The sequence below is a fragment of the Capricornis sumatraensis genome, chromosome 15, assembly GCF_032405125.1.
Source record: "Capricornis sumatraensis isolate serow.1 chromosome 15, serow.2, whole genome shotgun sequence".
Taxonomy (NCBI): Eukaryota; Metazoa; Chordata; class Mammalia; order Artiodactyla; family Bovidae; genus Capricornis; species Capricornis sumatraensis.
Window position 1 is genome coordinate 72957859 of NC_091083.1, and position 24543 is coordinate 72982401.

Genomic DNA, 24543 nt, shown 5'->3' on the forward strand with positions numbered 1-24543 from the left:
ACACTAGTGTAAATCAGGGGTCTTACCAACCCCACTCTGGAATTCCCAAGTCTTTATTTCATCTGTTCTCTGGGCCTCTAGTGGTCATCTCCCTCACTTGTGTTCCCTGTCTTCCCTAACTTTCCCTGGCTAGCTTCTGCTCCCACTTGTAAGGCAGGCCTCATGTTTGAATGTCATTTATTTACAGAAGCCTTTGTCTGACTCCTCAATTCCAGCATGCCAGCGTCCCTAAAGGGGTCCTGTAGCAAACATGCTGTGTATTATCCCCAGAGCATTGAACAGAGTAAGTGGCAACGACTTGTTCTCTTGTCTGTCCCACCTAACAGGCCTGAGCTCCTTGAGGGAAGGGACCTTGTCGGTCTAATTTGTGGCTGAATCCTTGGCACCAGGCACCTGGTTCATAGGTGCTGTGACATTTATGTGTATGTGTGTGTTATGCAGAAAAGCCAGGGAAGGGGCAGATGCCACACGTACCTGGGGGAAGAAGGACAGATAATCACAGAAGCAGGTCTTGGCAGACTCCAGAGAGATAGCCACTAATGGGATGGGGAGGAAGGGATCAATTCAAGAGGCTCCAGGGATTTGAGCTGCTTGACTAGGAAGCAGGTGGATAGACCTATTTACCAAGCAGAGACCACATAAAGGAAGGGTAGATCCAGGGGAAAATTTGAACCCAGGAGCCTAGAGGACTGAGGGGACCATCAAGGGGACACAAGCAGTAGTTTGTGTGTGTTAGTCACTTGGTTGTGTCTAACTCTTTGCAACCCCCATGGATTGTCACCTGCCAGGCTCCTCTGTCCATGGGATTCTCCACGCAAGAATACTAAAGTGGGTTGCCATTCCCTTCACCAGGGGATCTTCCCAACCTGGGTCTCCTGCTTTGTGGGCAGATTCTTTACTCTCTGAGCCACCAGGGAAGGGCAGATGGGTAAATGTTTCTGTATCTCCAAAAAGAAATCAAGCCTCGAGATATCCATTGGAGAGGCTCTCTGTAAGAGTCAGCATAGAGTCCGTAAGGCTTCCAGGAGGAGGGTGGGTACAGAGAAAAGAAGATTGAGGACAGAAGTTTTGGGCATGCTGACATTGTGCTGGGAGAAGAGGAGGAGGCAGAAATAATGGCATTTGCAGAGGTAGGAGGAAAACCAAGAGAATTCATGGTCACTGGAGCCAAATGGAAAGGACCCAAAGAATATGCCCAGCATCACTGAGTATTGCGGGAAGGTGGAGGAGAATAAGGCTAATCTATTTGCAAACTAGGAAGTCTCTGATTAGAATGGAAGTCACATCAACACCATTTAAGGGGTTGGATTATAAGGCAGAAAAGGCAGCAAGCAAGGACTATCCTTTCCAAATATTTCAAGCATGCCAAGAGAAACAGTGACCTAAGGACCTTCAGAGGCAGCACAGGAATTAAGAGACTGTGGGCTCTATAGTAACATCGCTTGGGTTCAAATCATTGCCCCATGACTTAATAACTGTGTGACTAAGTTAACTTAATCTTCCTAAGCCTCAGTTTCCTGGTTTGCAAAATGATTAAACTAGTAGTACCCATTTGATAAAGGTTATTGTGAGGATTAAGTAAGATAATGTATAGGAAGCAGTTAGTCCAGGCGAGAGCAAGTGGGAAGTAATTGATTAATGTGAGAGATTATTTTCAACAAGGTCAAGAGAGAAAGCTGAAAGGGGGGAATAAGTGGAGAAGTTGCCAGGCAGGACGGAGAGAAGATGCTGGAGGTGGAAGAGATGGGATGTAGGAGTCAAAAACTTTGTTGGGGGCACGGGCAGGTATATCTCTTTTGAACTTGATCTTGGCAAAGCTGTTCCCTGCTGGTTATTTTACTATTATTATTTTAAATATTTTGTCCACACCGTGTAGCCTGTGGGATCTTACTTCTCCCATCAGGGATCGAACCCAAGTCCCCTGCACTGGGAGCTCAGAGTCTTAACCACTGGACCACCAAGGAAGTCCCGTTTCTGTTTCTTTGTGTCAATAAACCCCTGCTGGTTATTGAGCGGGGCTGTCATCTCTGTTCCATTTTCTTGGGAGAGTCATGCTGAGTCAGCTTGGGGTTGTACTCACTCCCAGAATTATCCAAGATTTCCTGGAGCCCCAGTTTCTGCCTCTTTGCTGCCCCCAGCCTGCTGGTGCTCCATGTGGAGGTGACTGGACCCGAGGGGCAGCAGGATGTCCCAGCAGCATATCTGGTGAGAAGAAGATTCAGGGAAAGCTGCTGTCCTAAGTTCTCCTGGGGCAGTACCCTGGTCCCAGGTCAGTATCCTGATGTCCCCTTCAAGGGCTGCCTCTTCACAGTTATTCCAAACGACCTCCCAACCCTGCGCTTATTGATGCTTCTGAGACACTTGCAGTGGTCTCCATGGGCCTCCTGGATAATTTGCCCATCTCCAGCATCAGCTCTGCCAAACTCTCCCCTCTGTGCTGCCCATGGTTTGTCTCACACCTCCTCAAAACCCCATTACGGCTTGTCCTGTGGGAGCTCCACTATCACCAAGGGAGGCGTCCCCACCTGCCTAGCCTTCTTCTCTGGTTTATCTTCACAGGTATTCTCTGCTCCATCCTGACCAAAGCTGTCCCTGCCCAGGATGCTCTGTCTTGGCCCAGGTGGCTCTTCTTCCTGCAATACCTTCCTTTCTCTTCCACAGGCCACCTCCACATCTTTAGAGAACGGCATCTGACCAGAAGTCTCTCATATTGCCCCCTCTGCCACCACTGGTGAGTTGAACACCTCCTTCCCAGTGTTCCCATAGCAACTGGTAGCTGGCCACCTCTGCCATGTTATTCTTCATACCTTATGGTAGCAGTTGGGGAATATGTTTATCTTGTTATCAGACTAGGAACTTCTCCAACAAAAGGATTTGGTCTTATTAATATCTGTGTCCCCAGGGCGTAGCATAGTACCTATCTATCATATAGCCCGTGTGTGTGTGTGTGTGTGTGTGTGTGTGTGTGTCCTTAGTCAGTCAGCTGTGTCTGACTCTGTGCAACCCCATGGACTATATAGACTGTTAGGCTCCTCTATTCACGGGATTCTCCAGGCAAGAGTATTGGAGTGGGTTGCCATTTCCTCCTCCAGGAGATCTTCCCAACCCAGAGACTGAATCTGCGTCTCCTGCATCTCCCGTATTGGCAGGCGGATTCTTTACCACTGAGCCACCTGGGAAGCCCCCACATATAACCAATATACTCCCTCATTTCTTGGGAAATAGTGGTGGAATCAATACATGTCCTCATCACAGAAAAGATTTCTTCTGGCAGGAAGACAAGGTAAGAATGTGAAAATAGACTCCCCACGTGACCAGGCTCCTAAATCTTTATCATCTGTCCTCTCGTGGCTCATCTGGTAAAGAATCCGTCTGCAGTGTTGGAGACCTGGGTTCAATCCCTGGGTTGGACAGTGCGGGAGACCTGGGTTTGATCCCTGGGTTGGGAAGATCCCCTGTAGAAGGGAAAGGCTGCCCACTCCAGTATTCTGGCCTGAAGAAGTCCATGGGGTCACAAACAGCTGGACACAACGAAGTGCCTTTCACTTCTCATTCCATGACTCCAGGGCTGCCAGCTTTTCTGTTGTTCCGCTCCTTTTTTATTCCACAAAATTGAACCTTTGCTGGGCCATTACCAACAGGCAAAGGGTGTGTCTAGTTGTTACTTCGATGGCCAGCCTGGATCTCCTTTCTGAGGTATCAAGCAGGTTCTATTCTGAGCATCATCTAACTCTCGAAAGGGCAGCAGGTTCTCAGGCAAGGCACACATAGGAAAGGAGAATTAGAAGATGCTGCTGCCCAAGAATTGCCAGTCGAGGCTGTGCCAACATCCAAGATCAAAACTCTAGGGGGCATTCAGGTGCCATAACAAGAGGGGCCCAGGCCCAGGACCAAAAGAAAACAGAGGCCTTGAGAGTGCGTAGGAGTCGAGTGTAGACTAGGACTTGGTATAACGTAGAGTTCTTGGTCTTTAGTGACCCATCAGACCTCCATGAAGCAAAAAGGAGAATTTATTTAAAGGCACAGGATCCAGGGAAATAAAGCCTCAAAAGATACTAGGAACTGAGGACCCTGAACTCCATCAGGGCCTTCTCTTCTCTTCCTTCTTTCCTTCTTGCTCCCAGCTCTCTCGGGCCCTTTTGGCAGAAAGTACCAGCAGGGCAGCTTCCTGATTTACATACTACAGATCCATCTGCAGGAAGAGAGACCAAACCACCTTCTCTTTCCTGGTTCCAAAGTCTCAAGGAAGTTGATCTGAGTGGCTCAGCTTGGGTCACACAACTGTAGCCAGAGGGACAACATCATATTTGTACATTTGTGTACACTGTGCAGAAGCACAGGTTCCCTGAAAAGCAAAAGTTGTTCAGTCAACCCTAGACATGTTCAGTTCTGGGAGCCAAGACTTGGGTTAAGGCAATAAGAACACTCTCATGCAAGTCAGAAGCAAATGACTATGGGCTGTATCTTGGGTGACCATCTAGAACAAGAAGCCTGAGGGCTGGTCATTCCAAAGAGCCCAGTCTTAAGAAGAACTCTGGGGATAAAAAAAAAAGATTTCTGGGCTTACAAACATTTTGGAGATGCTTCCTGCCATGTGTATCAGCATATGGACAACTCTAGGAAGTCTCGTTGGAAAAGACCTGTTTAATTTTAAATCATAACGATGTATGTATTTGTATATGGAGCCCTTCTTTTAGTGGAATATTGATAAATCATCCACCTTTCACATTGGAAACAAGCCTACAACATCAGCTGTCATCTGCTAGTTATTTTTACAGGGGCTGGGATGGCCCATGAGTGAGCAGTCTTGATTTAAAAAGTAATGTTTCCCAAGCCTCATTTATTTCCCTCTAACCTTTTTGGAGTTTGTCTTATATGTTCTCTCTGTGCCATTCCTTCACATTTTTATTTAAATCAATCAACTTTTTAAAAAGCCTCATTCCAAACAGCTGCTGCTGCTGCTAAGTCACTTCAGTCGTGTCCGACTCTGTGCGACCCCAGAGACGGCAGCCCACCAGGCTCCCCCGTCCCTGGGATTCTCCAGGCAAGAACACTGGAGTGAGCTGCCATTTCCTTCTCCAATGCATGAAAGTGAAAAGTGAAAGTGAAGTCACTCAGTCGTGTCTGACTCCTACAACAGAGATATCCTTAAAACCAGGATTTGATGTGATGGTTAAAATTTTTTTCTCATACACATGGAAATATATACATAATCATTAAAATTAAGATGTCTATACAGGCATTATCTATAGTCTTCTCAAGTACTAGGGGTGGGTGGACCATATCGTGGGGACACCAGATTGAAGTATCAGGAATCAGAGAGGGGCCAGGTGGCCTTGAGTAAGACAGCCAGCCTCAAAGCACTGTCATCATGCATTCTGGCAGGGAAGTTCAGTCTATAACAAGGTGCCCAGATACCTGCGTGTTTGTGCATGGGAACTGTGCTTTGTGTGCCCTTTTGGAATGTGTGTTGTGTTTTCATGGCTACGCCAATCTTCCTTGGAGTTACCTGGGAAATAAATGCAGATTCTCCCTGGCTTTGGAGAGTGGTGGTGGAGAAGTGTTAGAAGGCACTGTCTGCCTTAAAGCACTCCTCAAATTTACTTTGGCCTTACTGCAGCAAACAAGTAGGAGTCACATACCTCACCTGGTTGCCTGCGATTGATCCCAAGATGGAAAGACTACGATGAAAGAATCCAAAAGCAAAGTGAAACTGGTTCTGGCAACTTGCTTGAAAGAAAGAACATAGCTTTGGAGGTAAGAGGACCTGAGTGTCAATGCAAAACTCACCACTTACTAGTTATGTTCTCCAACAGCTTAAAAAAAAAAATCTCTTAAAATTCTACACTTACGGTTCTTCCCTAGTGGTACAGTGGATAAGAATCCACCTGCCAATGCAGGGAACATGGGTGTCATCCTTGCTCCAGGAAGATTCCACATGCCATGAAGCAACTAAGCCGTGTGATCTAGGGCCTGAAAACCACAACCACTGAGCCCACGCACCACAACCAATGAAGCTCGTGAGCCCTAGAGCTTCTACTCCTCAAAAAGAGAAGCCACCACAATGAGAAGCCCTTGCACCACAATGAAGAGTAGCCCCTGCTTGCCACAACTAGAGAAAGCCCACGCGCAGCAACGAAGACCCAGCACAACCAGAAGTAAATAATTTTAAAAATTCCATCCTTATTATCATTGTCCAGATGAGGAAACTGGGACTCAAAGGAGTTAAGCAACTTGCCTGATGTCAAAGAGCTAATAAACAGGGAGTATATATAGATGACTATATGTGTGTGTGTGTGTGTGTGTGTGTGTGTGTGTGTGTATAATGAGATCTCTGCTAATTTCTCTCAAGAGATTCCTCCTTCCGAAGCTATATATAAACATATAATAATATATAACTATATGTTTATAAACATCAATATTATCGAGCAGAACTCAAAACTAGATTGGTTTGACTTTCGTGTGTGGTCCTAACCACTGTACTACCCTGCTTTCATTCCCTCATTGATCACATGCCTCTTCTGTAGGATCTCTGGCTGGGTGCTGGGGATCAAGTGCTAAGCAAGACAGAAAGGTCCCAGCCCTCACAGACCTGGCATTCTGTAGGGCAGCGAGACATAAAATCGCCAGTTACCACCATTACTAACTTAACGAAAGTTATAAGTGTCACAAAGGAGGGGGGCACTTGATCTTGGTCAGGAAGGAGGAGTCAGAGAGTGTGGAAGGGAGAAAATAGTATTAAGATTGAGCTTTGAAGCATTCACAAGCATTAATTTTTTTCAATGAATTAGAATTAAAGTGTTTGCCACTAGATATGATTTCAATGGTCCACGAATGAACACTTTTTGTAGTTTATTTGTAAATGATTTCATAAACATTATTATTTCATAGATATTATTACTTAGGATGAAACTGAAGAAAGAAGAGGAATGAATTAAAACATTAAGTACAGTTATTCCCCTATATTTGCATGACTTCTGTTCTGAGAGCACATTCGTGAGTCCAACAAAGTTAGCCTAGGTATCCAACTAACATCATTGGCTATATAGCACTGTCCTATTACAGGTTTATAATACTTTTCACACAGTAATACATAACAAACCAACACAAAAAATAAAACATTAAAACAAATTATTTATTTTGTTATTTTTGATTGCACTGGGTCTCTGTTGCTGCCTGCAGGCTTTCTCTAGATGCAGAGAGTGGAGGCTACTCTCCAGAAGTGGTACTCTCATTGTGGTGGCTTCTCTTATTGCACAGCACAGGCTCCAGGCATTCGGGCTTCAGTAGTTGTGGCACAAAGGCCCAGTGGCTCCACAGTATGTGGGAATGAACCTGTGCCCCCTGCACTGGCAGGTGGATTCCCATCCACTGCACCACCAGGGTACAGAAACATCCAAGAAAATGTTTCTTTTTTTAATCTTACAGTATAGCACCTTGAAAGGTACAGTAATACAGTACAATCGCTGGCATACAGGGGCACCTTTGCGTCTTTGAAAGTTCACAACTTGAAGGTTCATAAGTAGCAATAATAATAAAGGAAGTGGTAATAGATTTAGGAAAATTCACAAGGGTCACGCTTGAATTAAGCCAGTTATTCAGGATCTTGGCAGCTACTTTAAGAACTTTGAACTTTGTCCTAAGATGAGAGAAGTTGTGGGAACGGATAGTGGTTAGACCTGGTGTTGAAAGAGCACTTTGTCTACTGCTGCAGAGTAGCTGTGAGAGGGCCAGAAGGGAAGTAGGGATTCCTGTTAGAAATGTAAGAATTCAAGCAGGAGATAATGCACACTTCACAGGTGTGTGGGTGAGGGAGAGAGGCTTGAAGCAATGCAATCAGCTGGACTTCTGAGAAATGGAGAGGAAGGTGTGCAACGTGGAGCTTTTCTAGCTGGGGGGCTTACCAGGTGGCTCAGGAGTAAAGGATCCACCTGCCAAAAGCAGGAGATACAGGTTAGCTCCCTGGGTGGGGAAGATCCCTTGGGGGAGGAAATGGCAATTCACTCGAATATTCTTGCTTGAACACCTGGCAGGCTACAGTCCACGGGGTCACAGAGTGGGACAGGACTTAGCGATTCAGCTCGCAGGCATGGTGGAGGAAGAAGGCAAGATAAGCCTTGGAGAAACCAGTGAGGTATCCAAATGTAGATGTCAGGAAGGTTAGTAGGTTCTTATCTCTGACACTTGGACTTCCCTGGTGGCTCCGATGGTAAAGAATCTGCCTGCAATACAGGAGACCCAAGCTAGATCTCTGGGTCAGGAAGATACCCTGGAGAAGAGAAAGGCTATCCACTCCAGTACTCTTGCCTGGAGAATTTCATGGAAAGAGGAACCTGGTGGGCTACAGTCCATGCGGTTGTAGAGAGTCTGACAGGACGGACCGACTAACACATACTCTCTGACACAGTTTAACTTTAGCAAAATAGACGACCTCACGGAGCTATTGTGAGAAATGAGAGCGGAGAGCACAGTAGATACGCCATAAGCCGCGGTTCTTTCTCCAATTTCTCCCCGCTATGCTTCGCAGCGCGCTAAGGACACAGCGGGGTACACAGTCAGGTAGTGTTTACCCCGTGATTCGGTTCCATTCGGCTCCTACCCCACTTCTTTTCTTAGCACAATTCCTGGCTCAGGGATATTTGAAGTACGCACAAACGAAATCAGGCCTCCTGTTACTCGGGACTACACGTACGGGCAGAAAACTGGGGCTAAACCAGACCTTTGGCGGGTTGAACAATTTAAATACATTTTAAGAAGTGGGCGTGCTATCATCCAGAAGTTGGAAGGCCTGGACAAAGGCTCCCTCCAAGCAGCCTCGGGTTCTGGTTAGCGAGCGAAGAATAGCTGGTGAGAACTTGGGGACCCCGGCTGCCAAGGTATTTGCAGCTCCCGGAAGATGCAGAAGCGTCTGGGATGTCAGCTCGGCTGGGGTCTGACGCTGTCCCGCGGCGGCCTTTAAAGGCCCACCACGTGGCCGAGCTGCCTGCCCAGGCCGGGAGGCGGTGTCCCGGCTGCGCCTGCGCACTGCCCAGGGGAGGGATCTGGGTTCCGAGAAAAGGCGAGGGGAGTAGAAGAGAAGGTTGCTCTGGGTGGGCGGCCGTGGGAGGAGTCAGTTCCTTATGCAAATCACAGAGGCGCGCGAGGGCTAAAGGGGCGGGGCTTGCGATGCAAAGCCGGGTCCCCCCTGAGGAAGCGCGAGGGGGCGGGCCCCGCCACCGTCGGCCTCCTTCCGCGAGTCTCTGACGTCAGCGACGTCGCTTTTAAAAGCGGCCGCGCAGGCGCCGTGAGCCGAAATGCGAACTTAGGCTGTTACACAACTGCTGGGGTCTGCTCTCGCCGCCCGCCCGGCAGTCAGTCAGCCTCGCCGCCGCTGTCGCCGCCTCAGCGGTTCCGGTAGTCTTAAGCCCGCCCCACCACCTTTTCCCCGCGCCTCCCGGAGCCTCCGGGTGTCTCCTGTCCGCCCGCACAGGCCGGCCGCGACCGTCTGCGTCTTCTCGGCGCCCCTCGCCTCTCCGGCCGACATGAGTGGGGACCATCTCCACAACGATTCCCAGGTACGGCCCTGCCAGGCCCGCCCGGGCCCCCGGCCGTGCCTCGGCCCTCCACGACCCTCGACTCAGAGGCCCCGGCCTCGGCCCGGCTGCTTTGACAGGCCAGAGCCCCTGGCCAGGGGCGGCCAGCCGGCGGACGTCGGCTCCCCAGGACCTGGGCGGAAGCCGCCAACTTACAGTTTGGGGGTGCTGGCTGGCCCTTCAGGCCGTTCCCGGGGGGCGCAGGGTGGGCCCGGCTCCCGGCCGCGCGCGCTTGCCCGCCGCCCGCGGGGTGAATGTGCCTGTTGTTTCATGGTCCCTCCTTTTCTCTCCCCAGATCGAGGCGGATTTCCGACTGAATGGTGAGTGCGCCCCCCTTTCCGACCCCAGACTCCGCGGCCGCCGGCCCCGCGCCTGGCCCGAGCCGGGTAGAGGACAGACATGGCGTCCCAGAGACTAAGTCCCGGCTCCTCGCTCACCGGCCCCATTGTTCCCCTCGGGCCGCCTCTGGACCCCTTTTCCGGGGACCCCAGACCCCCCAGATCGCGGCCATCCCAAGAGGGGGCTACGGACACCCCGCGTCGCCCGCCGCCGGGCTTCGGGCAGCCTTTCCGGGCCCGGATTCCTCCCGGGAAAGTCGCCTTGTCGACAGTCGGGACTTAGTCTCTGCGCCATTTTCTTTTTCTCTCTCCTCTCCTTTCTGTGCCTGTGTGTCTTTCTCTCCCTCCCTCGGCTCCTTCCTTGAGCTGCCCAGAAAGAGCTTTCTGCGGAGCAAAGCCGTATAAATCACAGACTTCACCAGAGGGAAGGGTGCGAGCCTGAATTGTTACTATTTTTGCCCAAAGAGAACTTTATTTGGGGGGTTGTCCTGCTTACTGCTTCTCTTGTTTCCTTTTCTGCTTCCAGAATGAAAGCTGCCCTTCGGCAACTGTTGGTTTTTTTGTTGTTTTTTTTTTCTTTCCCCCTTCCAGAGTAAGATGTTTATGGTAGGAAATGGGGCTCTAAAACTAAAGCCCTCCTTGTGGAGTGCTTCGTATTTTGAGGTTGCTTTCCCCAAGTTGTGTTCTTTGCAAAGGTAGTGGTACCTCCCTTCAGAAAGTTTGCAAGTCCTCTATGGGCCATCCATTGTCAATGTTGGGCTCAGGCATATTGATTTCCTTTTTTTTTTTTTAAATTAAAGTATTACTGACCAGAACTTTTCAGTGGGGCTGAGGTTCCTAAGACAGTGTTTTTTTAGAAATGTAATTTAGTGTAGTTGTCAAGAGGAGAGGTTGTTGAACATCTCATCTGGCCTGATGTGTTAGCCATTTCTTGTGGGCTGTGGGGCAGGAAAAAAAAAGATTTTATTTATTGAAACAAAGAGTGGCCAGTACCCACCCCTGCTTCCTGTTCATTCTTTTTCAGAAGTGGCTGTTTTTCAGGAATTGAGAGCTAACTGACTTTTGCCAGATCTTTATGTTTTTGAACCCTTTTCAGCCAAATCAAGGCATTTATTCTTTGAGTATTTCTACTTCAGTTACCCTGTGAAGATTCCCCCACTAAAAAGCTCACCCTGTGAGCTTTTCAGCAGTCTTACTGAAGGAAAAGGTAACTTCTATGCTGGGAATTCCCACTGATTCTGATGGTACATAATCCTGCTCAGTTGAATGTGGGTTCCGGGAACCTCTCCAATGGGAGAAGCTGACTAGCTTTTCTGATGTTGTAATCAGCAGTCCATGGTGTTAGCCTACTCTACAGAGAGCAACCTTATGTTCAGATTTCCAAGTGGGGCATCCAGCAAGAGATGTAATCTGCAAGGAGAGAATCTGGGTAAAGTGTAGCATTTCTTGAGCACCTAGTATGTGCTAAAGCACTATGTTTAGTGCTGGAGCTGAACCCCTCGGCACCCACAGTGCTGCTCCTGCCTTCAGTCTGTTTGGGGAGACAGAATTAGTTAATTATAAGGTAGGTGCTGGGGCAAACCTGTACCCCAAATGCTGCGGGAGTGACGAGGGAATTTAACTTTGTCTGGGGGTGGGGAGATTTCTCAGAGGAGGGAGCTTCTGAGCTTGGTGTTGTGCAAGACTAGGTGCTGAGTGTCAGGGCTTGGGGTATTTCTTAACTATGTTTAGCCAACCTTATTTGAGTTTTAAAATAGGGAGGTGAGGCTCCTGCAGTTCAGCAAGCCACAGTGTGAGACAGGTTTCTTTGGGATGTAGGAGCAGAGAAAGGATGTGGCAGGTGAGGATAGAAGAAGTTCTTTTGACCTCTCTTGGAGGAAAGTAGGATCTTAATACATGAGAAGTGTTCTTTTTGACTCAGACTGGGCTGAGTAATCTATCCAGTAGTAAAACGAAGTGTAGTGTATAACCTCACCGCTATTGAATTTGTGAATGATTGTAGGCTGGGTAGATTTTTGCCATTTTTGTAGAGACCAAACTTTTAGAATGTGTTTTTTCACTTGTAACAGCAATAATTGCTAAATATTTATTGAATGTTTACTGTCTGCCAGGCAGGCATGAGTCTCATCAGTTCTTCCCATTGGATCATCTAGTTTAATTTCTTCCTTGGAATAACCCTTACGAATTAGGTACTGTTATCTCTATTTCCAGAGAAGAGGAAACTGAGACTTAGATCTATTTATTGACTTTCCCAAGGGAAGTGAGTTGGGCACTACAGAGCTCACAAGTTTAGCTGTCTGTATATGATTCTAGCATGAAAAAATTAAAAGCTGCACATCTCTACTTTCGTACAGAGCTGAAAAATGCGAGAGGGAAAGAGTTGATAGTTTGCTTACTTTTTATCTCAGCCTGCTCCTTCATGAGAAGAAGCACTGTAACTGCTTCCCCACCGCACTGAGAGTCTGACAGAGTATTATCTTTGTAAATATTGTCTAGAAGATGTGGTATTAGTAGCTGTGTGCTTGTTAAGTAATACACTGGTAACTAGTGATTGATTTATGTAAATATGGAAGACAGTTTTTAAAAATCAATGTTTAATTATGCTCAGAGAAGTTGTTACTGATTTTTGTATTAAGAGTTTGCTTAAGCATGATTTTAAGTGGACCTAACCCATCTTACAGATTGACTGTGCCAATTTCATACGTTGAAACAAAAATCCCTCATTTGCCTGCCCTCATCCTCTAAGATTTAAAGGATTTTTTGCCTTTGGAGTTCATTCTTTACAATAGTTGAAACTGTTGCTATTGTGTAGAATTTAGAACATTCTGGCCTATACTCAACTGCTGGGAATAAATCTGTTACTGAAACATACTTACATTTATGTTTAAAGTATTGCTGTGAGTTTGGGGAGCAGAAACCATGAAAGAAAAGACTACTTTTTGTCTAAGAGAAAAGACTTCCTTTCTAAGTGTTGGTAGCACTAGTTGAAGTGGGGCTGAGTCATTACTACAGTACTAAGCAGACTGCTAAACTGTCTTTAGAGTTGATAATGGTAACATCAGGTTGGGGGTCAGTGGTCCTTTTGCCATTTCAAGGGCTTGAAGTTTTTGCCCATGTACTCTGGAGTTGTAGGGTTCTTCCCTCTTTGGCATGAGTAGAGTATAATGCTTGGTTTCATCAGACATCAGTGATTATTCTCAGAAATGTCATATGGGATCATTGTTTGACATTATCTTGTGTTGATTCTAGTTAGTTTAGTGGATTCAAACTGGATGGTGGAATTAAATATAAATTGTTTTTGATGCTAATAGTTACACTTCTGTGCTGTTGGGCACTGGTTGGGGTAGCAGGTGGAAAGGCTAATGATGGGGCTATCTGAAAATTCCCATCACATTTTAAAAAAGCAAACTGATGGCACCATCAACTGAAATCTGGCACATCTTCTTACTCTGTCCGGAAACACTTAAGCAAAACGTTGTCTTTCCTGCCACTGCAGCCAGATTCCTTGGGGGCACCTTTTCAGAATTAGTGAGCTGCTGTAGAATCTTTATAGATGAAACAGAATTGCTTGTCAACACTGTGCTTCTTAGATTACCAACATGTCAGAACTCAGAAACATTTTAAATTCCAAAGTTACCGGTAAAATGATAATATCCAGGAGTTACTAAATCGGAAATAGCTCATGGTTTGAAAATTAAAAACTAGGTGATATTGCTTACTGTAATCAACCCATACTTGTTTTTGGTAAGTGTGTGTGTGTTAGTTGCTCATTCGTGTCCGACTCTTGGCGACCCCTTGGGCTGTAGCTCACCAGACTCCTCTGTCCATCTAATTCTCCAGGCAAGAATACTGGAGTGGGTTGCCATTCCCTTTCCAGGGGCTCTTCTAGACCTGGAGATCGAATCCGGTTCTCCTGCGTTGCAGGCAGATTCTTTACCAACTGAGCCACCACTGGATAAGTAAAATGGAAGATAGGAATTCAGGATCTGTTCCAGAATCTCATTTTAACCAATAGTAGCAAAACAAGAATCGAATCTGGGTCTTTTAACATCAGCGTAAAAATGGGAAATTGTGAGAATTTGAAGAGAAATCCATTAGTTTATTCTGGATCTCAGTGAGTTAGTAATCATTTATACAAATGCCAGAGATCCTTAACATGTCTTAAAGCTTATTTAAAATTAGGCCTTTGGGGTTTTTTGTTTATTTTCCACGTGTGTGAAGGAGTGGTGCAAAAAAAGTCTGACTTTTAAGTCTAAATATGTTTGTGTTGCATGTTAATGATAGTAGCAGTTATCTGTTGTTGCTAATCGTATGGCAAATGATTCTGTTGTGCTTTCTGGATGTATTTCTTTCAGGCATACTGTAGTTGGCTGTGAGTGCATATGTTCTGTTACGGATCTTTAGCAACTTTTGCCATCCTCAGCGCCGAATACTGATTTTCTTCAAATCCTAAGTTATTTCTTCGGAGGTGTTTTGTGAGGGATTGCATCTTTTCCGTATGAAACTATGTTGAACTCCAATAAAGTTTTTGGTTCACTTGGAGAAGTAGATTCGACTGTAATTATTTACTTTCGAATGAGGCAGTGGAAATGCTTGAAATGAGTATTTGATGTGGGATCCTGAAGTAAAAAACTGTCTTTGAAAGAAAGGTAGAATATGGTCCGTTCATTGTGTTTGGATAGGGAAGAGAGTCAGTTCACTTAACATTTTTGTATCTCATAGTTAAGATGATCTGACTGCCCCTTAATTATTTCTGAAATCATTACCTTTGCAAAATGAGGGCATTTGGGCAAGAAGTGGAGAATTTGGCTTCTTAAGGTAAAAAGTTTGGGATGGTCCTAATCTGGTCCTTTAGAAGTGAATGAGATATTGTGTTTAAAAGAAGCTTTTAGATTGTGTTTAAGCTTTGAGTAGTAATAGTTGAAAGAAGTCTTTAATATTTCCATGCCTTGTAAATTGAAGTTTGTGTAGCAGCTTTCCATCCCCATGGCTTCAGGCCAGTAGCTAAAGTAGGAAATCTAAAATAGAGGCCATCGGTATGGAAGAATAACATTTTGCCAACCTTTGCCCTCCCCCTACAACCTGCCTATCTAGGTGGGGGCAGTGTGCTCTGTGTTGATAGCGTAGGGCCTGGGTACCATGCAGGGGGATAAAGATGAGGGAGTGGTATGGTGACAGTGGGTGTAGCCTTGGTTTTATTAGGTGGGAAGAAGCTTATAGTGGAGTATCTGTTAGATATTAATGGTGTTTTGGTAGTGTTGTGGGAAATGACTAGTAGTTTGCTGTAATGATTTAGTAGCATGTAGATATTATTTAAAATGATACTTATTTTGTATGTTCAAAAAAAATTCAAAATATTTTTCACACTGGGAGAGAAGTGACTCAAGTGTATGTCTAGGGTACATAGATTGTAGTATCATCAAGCAAGACCACCTTTTATCAACTTTTGGATTGTGTCTTTATCTGTCATTTATGTTCTAAGTTTTAGTTAAAGATATTGGTAATGTAAGTTTTAAATTTCTTTTTGGTAGATACTAGTTTTGAATTTGTTGTCATATTTTTAGATCCACTCAGTTATCTCCCTGCCAACTTTACCTTTCTGGATGTTCTTGAGAGTTTTTCTGAAACGTATGGTAAATATTTTTATTTACAACTCCCTTTTGCCTTCTCCAATAGATTTGGGTAGAGGTGCATCTCTACCAGTCTGTTAAAATTCCTCTCTGAGCCTTTGAAATTAACGTTTCTGTGGATTTAAGGAACCAAAGAACTCAGTTCATTAGCATTCCTGAGACACTAGATAAGCTTCAACGAAAGGTGTTTAAGCAATCAGCATAATTGAGGATTTGTCTTTGCTGTTGAGAACAAGTTTAATAGATCCCTGGGCATGATGACATTTTCTTGTATTTTTCTCAGCACAGCCTAGGAAAGATAGAGGCCAGGAACCTTCCTTGGAGGAGATATTCTTGGCTATTTGGAGTTTACCAAAACAAACAAGCAAAAAAACAGTTTTTAAGGTTATTTCTACATTAGAATACACTGAAATATACCCTTTTGCCAGTTAGTAAAAGTCAGATTTTAAGCTTGCTACCAGATGTGACTGCTCAGATTTATAAAGCTTTGTAGGCGAAATGCTGGTCGGGCAGAAAACTGATCTAGCAGATTTCAAGATCAGTGGATTAGGAAATCTCATTGACTAGCTTTACCCAGCTCCTGTAAGGTAGCCCCGTTATTTCTTTGCAGTCAGCTGAGGGCAGCAGAAGGTAAGTGGTAGGAAGGGAACTAATTTTGAGAGTCTGGTAGACACTTTTTTGTATTCATTAAGTCTGAATTTAGTGAAAATAGTACTTGTTTGTGGGAGAACCAGAGGCCAAAAAAGGAAATTTTCTTTTCTTTTTACACCTTCTTATCTCCCCTTTTTGTTAGCATACTGTGTTGGCCCAGATTCCAGAAATCTCAGTCAGGTGGTAGTTGGTAAGCTTCTAATGAGGTATCATAGCCTGACCTTAATTATATGCTGGTAGAGATAGCTTAGACCTCTTACATCTTCAAGAGATGCTATGGTATTAAGACTGGAATCAGATTGCTACTGAAGTAGGGGTATAGGTGATGAAGAGGGAGCCTGTGGGGAAATACTATGCCCTTGAACAGCTGTGGTAAAATAGAAAGTTGGAATAGAAATCAGAGAAGTCTAGATAAGTCCCTGTTCTTACTATGAAACTTGCCCCACTGTCCCCTGTTTTCTCATCTATAAACAAGGATGGTATTTCTATGCTTCACAGACTTCTGAGATTTATATGAGTATATGATGGTGTCTCTGTGCCCACATTTTAAAGTTTAAACTTTGATCAAACATCATCTGCTCTGAGATGGAGCTTTATTTTGAATGTTAGGTTTGAAGTAGTGAGTTGGTGGCTCTTTCCTTCCTTCACTGATATTCTCTGTTAACATTTTAAATCTTCTGACATTTGCACAGTGAACAGTAAGTAGCATATGACTAGAGTTGGTAGAGTCTTTACCTAACCAAACTGCGTGGTGTATGCGACTCTCTTCTGACTATTAACCAATCCCGGTAAAATAAAAGTTGGTGTATCCATATCTAGGTTTAGACTAAGAGATCTTATACCATGGATCAGAAAGATTGTCAGGGAACTGTCACAACAGGAGCAGACTTCAAAATTAATGTTCAGTTAAAGATAGGCCAGAGAAAATAAATTTGTAGGGTCAAAATTATAGCATAGTGTCTAGTTTTAAAGAGTCTCAGAGATAAAGTCTTGTAAAGATAAACGTCTCAGCAATGTGTGGTTCTTAAAGTACATAGGAAAAAAGAAAAAAAAACCAGTGAGAAAGTGAATATAATACTGCATGGCTCTGTTGCCCTCAGTATGTCAACACGTCAAAGATAGGATTGGGTTTAAAAGTCTTCAGAGCTTTCACCTCTTTCTTTTATATAATTTTTCTCTGATTCAGAATTTGAATAGTCTTGGGTCAGGAGGGTCCCCCCCCACCCCTGGCCAAATCAGGTAGCCGTTAATATAGTGGAAAGGACATTTCAGTTTGAGCTCTTGCACTTCTGCTCAATAGTGTGGTCTTTGAACAAGTTAAATCTCTGAGTCTTAGTCCTTTTCCTGTAAACTGGGTCTATTAAATAGCATGTGAAGTTCACTTTAGGAAACGTAAAAACTTAAAACAGAATTTTGAGTTCCTTGACAGTCCTTAAAAACAAAAAACACCGAAGCACCTTTTCAAAGATTGCTTGAGTAGTCTTCCGAACAAAGGGAACGTCTTCACTTTCTTTAAATTTGGGTATTGTGAGGTTTTACCCAAGAGAAGAGTCACTTGGGCACCTTGAATATGATCATGTTGCTGTGAATCTGAGATGGGTAGGACTCAGGAGAGTACTGACTTCCCTTGGCTTTATGACTGTGCAGACCACTTTGTTTCTCATAAGATAAATTACAGTTTAAGAATCTTCACCAGCGAATAACTTTCACCTCTTTCCCGTTGGGATGGGGCAGTATTTAGAGATCTGAAACTAAAAGTTTTGTATTTAATTACAAATAGAAATTTTAATTTTCCGTATTCATTTATTCAAACATTTAGAAAGTAAATACCTGTAGTGACTAAATACAGATGAACTAGACAAACCCATAGAGTTCTCAGAAGAAATACTTTGAAGTTAGTAAATTGTACGCCTGTATACTTACTTCCTCTGTTGGGGTTCCATATTTTTCATTGGGCCTCTGTACAAAGGCTCCTGTTGTACCAGGGTAAGTGGGCATGGAAGGTGCTTTCTGGCAACTAATGCTTCATTGTCAGTGAAAAAGAGTGATGTCTCCATTTATTTCCAATCCTAGGAGATTTTTTTTTTCCCTCTCCCTAACAAAAAAAATGGGAAATTAGGACCTTAGATTTCCAAACGTGTCCAAACTTGTAACTGTTCCAGAAAAAAAAATTTTAGGATACCTATAAACTCATTATACCTTTCTCACCTGGAATAGAAAAATAAACTAGTTTTAAGTTTTGTGACTTTTCCGTTATATTTTTTTATCAGACACCTGTTTTGCATAAATTTTAGAAGATTAGTTTTCGGATTTCCCTGAACAGGTGGATTTGCCACAGTGACTGGAAACAGTCACATTCCGTGCTGGAGATTCATATGACAATGGCTAATCATATATTTGCCTGAAATAGTTTAAATCCTTGAGCTGCATTGCCTGAAATAAAGGCTGTGAAATCACCATCTTCTTAAATTTGGAGAACTGAAATCTTAGAGGTTAGACTCGGTACTTAAAGTCCTGGGAAACTGGGATGAGTTGCCATTTCTTCTTCCAGGGGCTCTTCCTGACCCAAGGATCAAATCCACTTCCCTGGCGTCTACCTGCATTGGCAGGCGGATTCTTTACCTCTGCGACATTATTATTGTTACTCCTTGTTAGTCCATGAAATGTCATGGGCAACACACGAAAGCTATTAAACTCCTTAGAGAAGGTTCAAAGTACGTAGTAGTGTTATGTATGGTGATTTGAACACTAGAAAAATGATTGAGACTAAAGGTTAGATTTACTCTGCCTTAGTCTTACAATCAGTGTGCTTTTGCAGGAATAGATGCAGCAACAGTAGTTCTTGCCATTTAACATCAAAATTTTCAGTTTTAGTTAACCAGGAAAGAAAACAAAAAAAGGGAGGAGAAGCCCAAGTTGTCTAGTCTTTATCTGCCGGCTTGTTACACTTCACTTTGAAACTGAAAGCTCTCTAAGGCCACACACCCCAGCTCTGAAAGGAAAGGTCTCCCAGTTAACTCCCTTAGCGTACAGAAGTCCAGGACAGATAGGGTGGCCTCATCAGAGATTCAGCTGGTGATGGTTTCAGTTCAGTTGGTCAGTCATGTATGACTCTCTGCTACCCCATGGACCGAAGCATGCCAGGCTTCCCTGTCCATCATCAACTCCCAGAGCTTGCTCAAACGCATGTCCATCGAGTCGCTGATGCCATCCCATCTCATCCTCTGTTGTCCCCTTCTCCTCCTGCCTTCAATCTTTCCCAGCATCAGGGAGTCAGTTCTTTGCATCAGGTGGCCATTGGAGCTTCAGCATCAGTCCTTCCAATGAATATTTAGGAGTGATTTCCTTTAGGATTGACTGGTTTGATCTCCTTGCAGGTGATGGTTTGACTGTAATTAATTAACTCTTTCCACCTAAAAATCAAATCACCTTCTTCCCTTAAGTACAGTGTGATATAAAAATCAGCACTTCCACAGAACTTTATAATCTTTTACAGATGTTAGCATCCTCCTAATCTCAGAATGTCAGGGAAGTTGTCTATTAGCAGAAATGTGCTTGTTTTCTCTATGGGGAAAGAGATTTTGGTTGGGTGAACAAGAGGCTAAAAATTTTCCTTGGATAGTCTGGAAAATGTTAAAGAGCTTATTTAGGACTGGAGCTAACTCCTGGTATTGAGATGTCAGGTAGTTTGTGTTGAGCTCAAGTTCTTAGGGGAATAGTTTAAAGTACAGTATGATGAAATATGTTTCTAAGTGATTGAAAACAGTGAGTGTTTGCATAAAAAAGACTAGAGGACTATCAAACAGAATCCATACTGATTGCACATGTGTAACTATGCACGCCTTTAGGTGTTGTTGTACAAAAACAAAGATAATTTTGCTCATGGACTTCCCTGGTGGTCCAGTGGGTTAAGACTCTGAACTTCTAATGCAGGGGCCTCTGGTTCAATCCCTGGTTGGGAATGCAGGCTGCACACTGCCTGACCTAAGACACGAAATAAATAGTAAAGTTTAAAAAAATTTTTGCTCAGTGTATTTATTGAAAACTTTATTTCTTTTCTTAAAGGCCTTCTGCAGCAACCTTATTTCCCAGAAAAAAGTTCAGTGTGTGTGTGTTCTTCTCCCACAAGTCTGTAATCATGTTTTGTTCTGTTAAAATGTTCCTTTTTACCCAGGAATACCTCTTTAGTCTTTAGAATTTGGTGTCTGTGCACGCTCAGTCACTACCCCATGGGCTGTGGCCCACCAGGCTCCTCTGTTCTTGGAATTTCCAGGCAGGAATATTGGAGTGGGTTGTCATTTCTTTCTCCAGGGCATCCATTTCCTGCATTGGCAGGTGGATTCTTTACTACTGTGCCACCTGGGAAAGCTAGAATTTGGTATTCCATCTCCATTTTCCTACCTGTTTTTAGGAAAGCATTAAGTATTGTAAACTCCTTGGGGGTTAGAAACATCTCAGAGCCTGTTTCAGTGTTGAAGACATAGCCTTAATACTCAGTTTCCTTTCCAGTGAAATCTGCCTGCAGTCAACACTTAAACCCAAGCCACAAGTAACCACTTTTCTGTGGCTTTCACTGAGCCCTTTATTGTTCTCTTCCAGTTTTTCATTCTGGAGGAATAGACATAGGCTGGAGAAATTTACATGGTTTGCCCATTACTTACAAGGAAGTGGGCAAGAGCACTGTCTCATTTTATATGGTCAATACAGATGGTTCTGACAGATGTTTAGTTGTGAAATGGGATCCTCCCTCTCTCCTCGTTCACCAACTAGTTGATGATCACCTGAGGAACACTGAGAGCTTTACACTTTTTTCATTGTTCTCAAGCTGATTTGCATAAGAATCACCTGGAGTGCTTAGTGAAACTACAGAATCCTGGTCCTTTGCCTTGAAATTGATTCTGTTGTGGTGCTACTGAGAAACCTGCATTTTTAATATACCTTTTAACAGTTCGAAATGATTTTAATACAGGTAACCCATAAATCACCTTTGGAGAAACTGATCTGTTTTATTTAGCTAAGGTCTCCTTTGTTTCATTTGATTAAGGTACTACTCCATTGGTCCAGCTGTTAAATTTATAGAATATTTAAAAAGGGACCAGAACAGTGTGTTCAAATCTGTTTATAAAAGCTTGTTACTTATCCCCATTCTAAATATCTTCTACCTTTCAACAAGCATTTAAATAAATAGCAGAGATAGTTAACTGACTTTGCAGCTGTTTAACTATGTGTCTCATCAAACTTCTGATCCTCCTGCTTCCATAGTTAACTAGCCTCTATTTGATCCTGATGTCATCTTTTAAGATTGGGTGACTAAGGGGGCGCTCAAAGAGGGAGGGGTGGTTTTCAGACTAACATTCCTAGGATGGTTAAGGCAGGCTTTAGAAGGTTAAGTGGAGAATAGTTCAGTGGAATGCTGGGGATCTAACCTGTGGAGTTCACTGTCTTCAGATTAAACTAGGGGTCTAGTTACTGATGGCACTGATTGAAGTAGCAGGATTTGAATAGAGCACTCGTTCTTAAAGTGCAGTTTCTTGATCAGCAGCAGCAGCATTGTCTGAGAATTTGCTGGAAATGTAAATTCTTGGCCTCATCCAGACTTACTGTCTCAAACTCCGGGAGCCAGGGCTCAACCATCTAGGTTTTACAAGTTAGCCAGGTGATTGATACACACTGAGGTTTTAGAATTGATGGAATAGAGTAAGATTTTAAGTTCACCTTCTCCCATTGTGCCTCACATTTTAAGAAGGAATGAAAGACAGTTGACGAAGTCCACATCCTTACCAGTGAAATACAGACTTTGGAGTTAGATAAACTTGGTTTCAACTGTCAGTAGTTGGGTGACCTTGAGCAGATGACGACTCTGATTCATATGAAGCCTATAATTAGTTTTGTAGTAATTCAGCCTCTTAAACAGTGTTCATTGTTTTTTCACAACGCCCATAGCTGAACCTTAATACTTACTCAATTTTTGTACTTTCATATACCTAGGAATTTGGAGTAATTCATAATGGGACCAAAAAAGGAGTCAATTACTTAGCACCAGGAAGGCTTCTAAAGAGCATATACATATTCAGGCTTACACTTTGACAATGCATTTCAAGCACAGTCAGTAGTGATATTCTAGACAAAAAGGCCCCTCGTTTGAATTAGTAATAGGATGTGTGACTACTGGATACCTTTGTGGTCAGGCAAGGTGTGGACTTGGGGCTCTTAGAGGCCCACACCCTTTGGAAACAAGGCAGCTTAGGCTGAGCTGGTGGGCCATTGTAGCATAGGAGGTTTAGAGTCACTTTCACTACTTCCCAGGTGTTCAGGGCCTACTTACTAGAAGCAAAGGAGGACAAGCTGCAGGAATGGGCCTGTCCTAATTGAGCTGGCCCAAGAAGGTACATTTTCAGGTTAGACAAGTCCTTTTTTCTTTTTAAGCTCTGCCCCCTGGGAAAGAAGCATTTTCACTACAGAGATGCCCTTGTGGAAATGTTACTCACTATTGAAGAGTATGTGAAATGGGAATCACCATCCTGAGGATCTTGTACTGGTTAATTACCTCTAGCTGCTGCTGCTGCTAAGTCACTTCAGTCGTGTCCAGCTCTGTGCGACCCCATCCCTGGGTTTCTCCAGGCAAGAACACTGGAGTGGGTTGCTATTTCCTTCTCCAATGCGTGAAAGTGAAGTTACTCAGTCGTGTCCAACTCTTAGTGACCCCATGGACTGCAGCCTACCAGGCTGCTCTGTCCATGGGATTTTCCAGGCAAGAGTACTGGAGTGGGGTGCCATTGCCTTCTCCGAATTACTTTTAGAGGCAAAGGTAAAAACTACCACTTTGTCTTGTATTTAGAGAACAAAGACAAGTTAGTAAAATGGGACTTCCTTGCCATTCTCCTGAAACTTAAAATCACTGATTTGACTGATGCGTTAGTGGACAAATACCTCAATTGAAATGCCCTCTGGGTGACCCTCACTGAGATTCTGATTCTCCAGGAGCTCTACAGAAGTGCCCTGCTTTTGAGGTGGCAGTTTAGCCAGGTAAACTTCTGCTGACCTTAAGGAACTACATAGCATAGTGTCTTGCTATGTAGGGCCAAGGCCCCCCACAGGGCTCCAGCAGAGGAGTCTCTGGTGGAGAGGAGAGTGCTAGGTAAGGAGTCAGGACAAAGGAAGTCTCAGTCCTGGTTTTGTCAGCTGTGATGAGCAAATCACACAGCGTGGTACCTCATGTTCTTTACTAGTGAAAGGAAGGTGTTGACCTGGATTCAGGATTTTCAGTTAGCACTGTCTAGTAGAATTTCTCTCATGATGGAAATTGTTCTCAATCTGTGCTCTTCCACATGGTAGCTGCTGGCCATATGAAGCTGTTGAGCCACATGTGGCTCATGTGGCCGAAGAACTTAATTTTCAAATTTTATTTAAATGTAGCTACGTGTGACTAGTGGCTTCATGCAGGACAGCACAACTCTAGATAAAATTTAGGTAAGAGTAAAGAGATTTGAATTTAGATTTTGCTTGGAATATGGGAGGCTGGGGCTCTTGGAACTTTAAAATCCAAAACAGGTATGAATTTGTGTTATGAGTTTGAATAATGAACTTCCTTCTGTATGTCTGCATTGCCTTATCCTGGGTGACATGCTAAGGGTATTTATGACTGGTAAGTAGAGTTTACCAGAGCAGTTGTAAAGGTCAGACAGCTTTCCATTTTACTTGACCCTTTTAGTGCTACACAGAGATGAACATTTAAGGTGCTTTGGACTGAATAAATTTTCATTTTATCTCAGCAACCCTGTGAGATAAGTCATGTCTGTTTTGTAGCTGACAAAACAGATTAACTTCATTTGCATGTGTGCACAGTCATATTTGACTCTTTGCAGCCCCATGGACTGTGGCCCGCCAGGCTCTGCTGTCCATGGGATTTTTCCAGGCAAGAATACTGGAGTGGATTGCCATTTCCTTCCCTAAGAGATCTTCTCAATCCAGTTATTGAATGCAAGTCTCCTGCATGTCCTGAATTTCAGGTGGGTCTTTACCTGCTGAGCCATCAGGGAAGCCCAACTTCAGTTCAGTTGCTCAGTCGTGTCCAATTCTGCGACCCCATGGACTGCAGCACGCCAGGCTTCCCCGTCCATCAACTCGCGGAGCTTGTTCAAACTCATGTCCATCGAGTCAGTGATGCCATCCAACCATCTCATCCTCTGTTGTGCCCTTCTCCTCCTGCCTTCAGTGTTTCCCAGCATCAGGGTCTTTTCCAAATGAGTCAGTTCTTCACATCAGGTGGCCAAAGTGTTGCCCAAAGTATAAGCCCAACTTATGTTTACATATATCTTTATGGATCACTGTACTTTAAAATGGTTAGTTTCA

At 44.0% G+C, this 24543-nt stretch overlaps 1 protein-coding gene across 1 annotated transcript in view; it reads left to right on the forward strand.

The window, feature by feature from the left end:
• The first annotated feature begins 9321 nt into the window (after positions 1-9321).
• The window catches only part of TOP1 (DNA topoisomerase I), an 85319-nt gene continuing 70097 nt past the window's right edge, over positions 9322-24543 (forward strand). Inside the window, exons 1-2 of the mRNA XM_068987842.1 lie at positions 9322-9554; positions 9868-9892. Coding sequence (XP_068843943.1) covers positions 9522-9554; positions 9868-9892 — 58 coding nt within the window. The 5' untranslated portion in view covers positions 9322-9521. The remainder of the gene's footprint in view (positions 9555-9867; positions 9893-24543) is intronic.